At 32.1% G+C, this 3,500-nt stretch overlaps 1 protein-coding gene across 1 annotated transcript; it reads right to left on the minus strand.

The window, feature by feature from the left end:
- Nucleotides 1-61: 61 nt before the first annotated feature.
- Nucleotides 62-544, minus strand: LOC108759158 (uncharacterized; the record flags this gene model as incomplete). The annotated part of the gene is made up of 2 exons (XM_018504471.1): nucleotides 304-544; nucleotides 62-162 (listed from the first exon to the last, which is right to left on the minus strand). Coding segments are annotated over exons 1-2 (342 nt in total), but the record flags the coding sequence as incomplete, so codon positions are not given.
- Nucleotides 545-3,500: the final 2,956 nt, after the last annotated feature.

Raw genomic sequence — 3,500 nt, forward strand, 5'->3', positions numbered from 1 at the left:
AGAGATTTTTCACCGAATAGGAATGTGGTAAAACAGGGAGCTTTAGCATCGCCTTAAGAACTGTAATGCCAGAATTATCATTTGCTTCTTCACAATCGGTACTAGAAATGACTGAGTTTGTATATGCTTTCTTAAGTCGACGCATGCCCTGATCATAATTAGCTACACAAACATTATAAATAAATTTATATAACTGCTATTTATAAAAATGTACCACTGAGTAAATCATAAATATAACAATAATATTTTACAATTAAGATAATATAGAAGTATTGCAATTATAGTTCTAATTGTGTATCATACCTGCTTCTTTTAATATTAGGACTTCAAATGTTTTCCAATTTTCGTCTGGTTTTTTGGATATTTTTGTCCACTTGTCAACTTTATTCCAGTCTTTTTTTGGTGGGAAATAACACATCCATTTATCCGTGAATTTTAACCATGAGCATGGAACCAATTCTATTGCTTCGCTATCCTTATCAAATTTTTTGTGTGACATAAAATGAACAACTAAATGTGTTGTTTCTTTATTGAATGTATTCATGGTGGAACTGATAAGATAAAAATTTATAAGTATGAAAATACAATCATTAAGTAGAATTGAGAGTAATTATTTAGAATAGCCTCCTCTCATTCTCAAATTAAATCTTAATAAAGTGTACTAATTCGACACGGTTTCACTTAAAACGAAAGAATCTGGCAGAAAAACGTGGCGATCGACCTCGTAAATCGAATTATTAAGCGTTAAACAGATATCTCTAAGGTCTCGAACTTTAACGCTTAATAACTCGATTTTCAAAGCCGACCGCCACGTTTTTCTGTCCGATTCTTTCATTTAAAGTGAAAAAAAATACACGTCGAATGAGTACATTTTTATTAAGATTTGAAGTGGAGGGAACTATTCTAAATAATTACTGAAACGAGGTTATGTTTATACATATCATTTTATATTGGTATAAATACTTATATAGTGATTCAACTTACATCGTAGTCAATTTGTATACTTGGAAAAGTAATAATAGAAGAAAATCTCTTTGTTATAGTATTAATATTTCGTCAATACAAAGTACGTAGGTATGTACACGCCAACTAGTGATGTCAGATTTCACCATAGATTAATTCAACGTAGAGTCATGCGCGGTAATGCAAAAGTTTAAAGAAGATAAGCAGTGTGTTTACATACATATATTAGCCAGCACGAGGAACAATGGAACGAAATTCTCGATACGCTGATATAAAGGAATTTTACAGAATAATATATACACGAATTGAAATTAACACAAATTATTATGATAGACAGTTACTTTTTTTAAACTTGAATTAAACTTTATTATATCACATATTTTTTTATCCTTGTTTTATTATATTATATATATTTTATACTTATTAGATCTATAGTTATAAATTTATATATGTTATTTATTATTTATTCGATCGTAATCATATCTTTTTTGTTTATTATACATTTATTTACGTTATAATTAATTGTCATTTTAAATAAATATTTCGTCATTAATGTATCAAAGTCACGGCGTATCTTTTATCACATATTTTTAAATATACACATTTACTTTTAATATCATCTCCTGAACATTTTATATGGCTCCTGCTTATACGATCTCCTAATTCAAATATCCCAAAATCCGACGATACATGAGGATATTCAAAAACATTTCCTTTTATGGAAATTATATATCCTTCAAGTATAATTTCATTTAATTGAGTAATTGAACGTTTCGTTACATATAGGTTCTTTATTCTTAAAATGTTCCCATTGTATAAAGTAATCAAGTTATTAGGTCGACATGACGATATTGTTACATTATTAATTTCAATTTTTTTTATTGTTAGAGTTCCTTGTTTAAAAATTATATTACCAATTGTATTATACACTCGTATCATTTTATTTGGCATTTTGTCGAGTTCAGCTAAACGATTGACTACTTGTACTAATGGATTTTTAGGAGCACGAATCAATTTCTTTATTTTACCTAGCATATTTTCAAATGGAAAAGCCGAGAAGTAACTTAAAGAAACTTGCATGTATTCAACATCATCAGCTAGGTGGATTAAATTATGAAAATTCATGCTCTGACTTTCAGGATTATAATATGTTGGCATTAGATAGAAAAATTTTTCAAGTAATTTTCTAGCATAAGAAACTTGTTCGTTAGCTGTAGTGGATGAGTTACATAATATTCTACAAGCTACTAATAGAAATAAAACATGTTTGTAATGATTTTTTGAAAGCACGTTTTTAAGAACAATAGAACCGCAATACAAAAGGAAAAATCGAAATTGAGTAGCTTTCCAATTCATCCAATCTTCAAGATCATACTCTTTTCGTTGAAACTCGCAGGGTATTGATGACGTTATTGATTTCAAGGATGTTCTTAATATGATTCGTTTCATTCGTTTAATTCGAGCTAAGCCTTTATGTAACCATTTTTCGAAAAGGCTTCGTGTAACTCCGATGCATAATAAATGCATATAATCTAAAGTGACACCTCGAATTATATCAAAATTCGGTATTAATAATAATGGTGACGTTTCATTTTCGTTGTGATGACCTGGCTGGCTCTTGTGTTTAAATGATTCATGTGTTCGTAAAGCAGCCGTCATTTCCGGAAAAACACGCGTATTTTTTCCTTTTGTTAATCCTTTTGTTTCGCAACGTTCGCAACCATAAAAACCGTTATGACCTTTACAACATTTTATAAACGATCTTGCTGGTGTATCGCACACAAAAGCTGCTATTTCGAATTCATATCTTGAAGAGTTTATAGTAATTCCATTTGTTGTTAAAATGATAGATTCTTGAATAAAATCATTTAAAAATTCTCCGACAAAAGCTGGTTTTGAATCTCCATGATATATTGCAACAATAACAGGATCACTGTGATAATTAATATGAAAGATTTGTATAAGAATTGGCCAAAATTGTTGCCGTGAAGAATGGTATAGAGGAACACCATCAATATTGACAAGAATACGAATTTTCTTTTCTTTATAATTGTTTCCATTTATTTTTTTCTTCAATGCCTCTTCAATTCCAATATAATTAGGTGTTCGCCGTCGAAGAAGTGAGTGTCTAAATGTTGTCTACATGTCCGCCGTCGAGGAAGTTGGTGTCTAGGTGTTCGCCGTCAAGGAAATGGGTGTCTAGGTGTTCGCCGTCGAGGAAATGGGTGTCTAGGGGTTCGCCGTCGAGGAAGTGGGCGTCTAGGTGTTCGCCGTCGAAGAAGTGAGTGTCTGGGTGCTCGCTGTCGAAGAAATAAGTGTCTAGGTGTTGTCTACATGTTCGCCATCGAGGAAGTTGGTGTCTAGGTGTTCGCCATAGAGGAAATGAGCGTCTAGGTAATCGCCGTCGAGGAAGTGGGTGTCTAGGTGTTCGATATTGGGGAAATGGGTGTCTAGATATTCGCCGCCGGGGAAGTTGGTGTCTAGGTGTTCGCCATCGAGAAAATGAGTGTCTAGGTGTTCGTCGTCGAGGAAGTAGG

This window comes from Trachymyrmex cornetzi, unplaced genomic scaffold, assembly GCF_001594075.2.
Source record: "Trachymyrmex cornetzi isolate Tcor2-1 unplaced genomic scaffold, Tcor1.1 scaffold1708, whole genome shotgun sequence".
Taxonomy (NCBI): domain Eukaryota; kingdom Metazoa; phylum Arthropoda; class Insecta; order Hymenoptera; family Formicidae; genus Trachymyrmex; species Trachymyrmex cornetzi.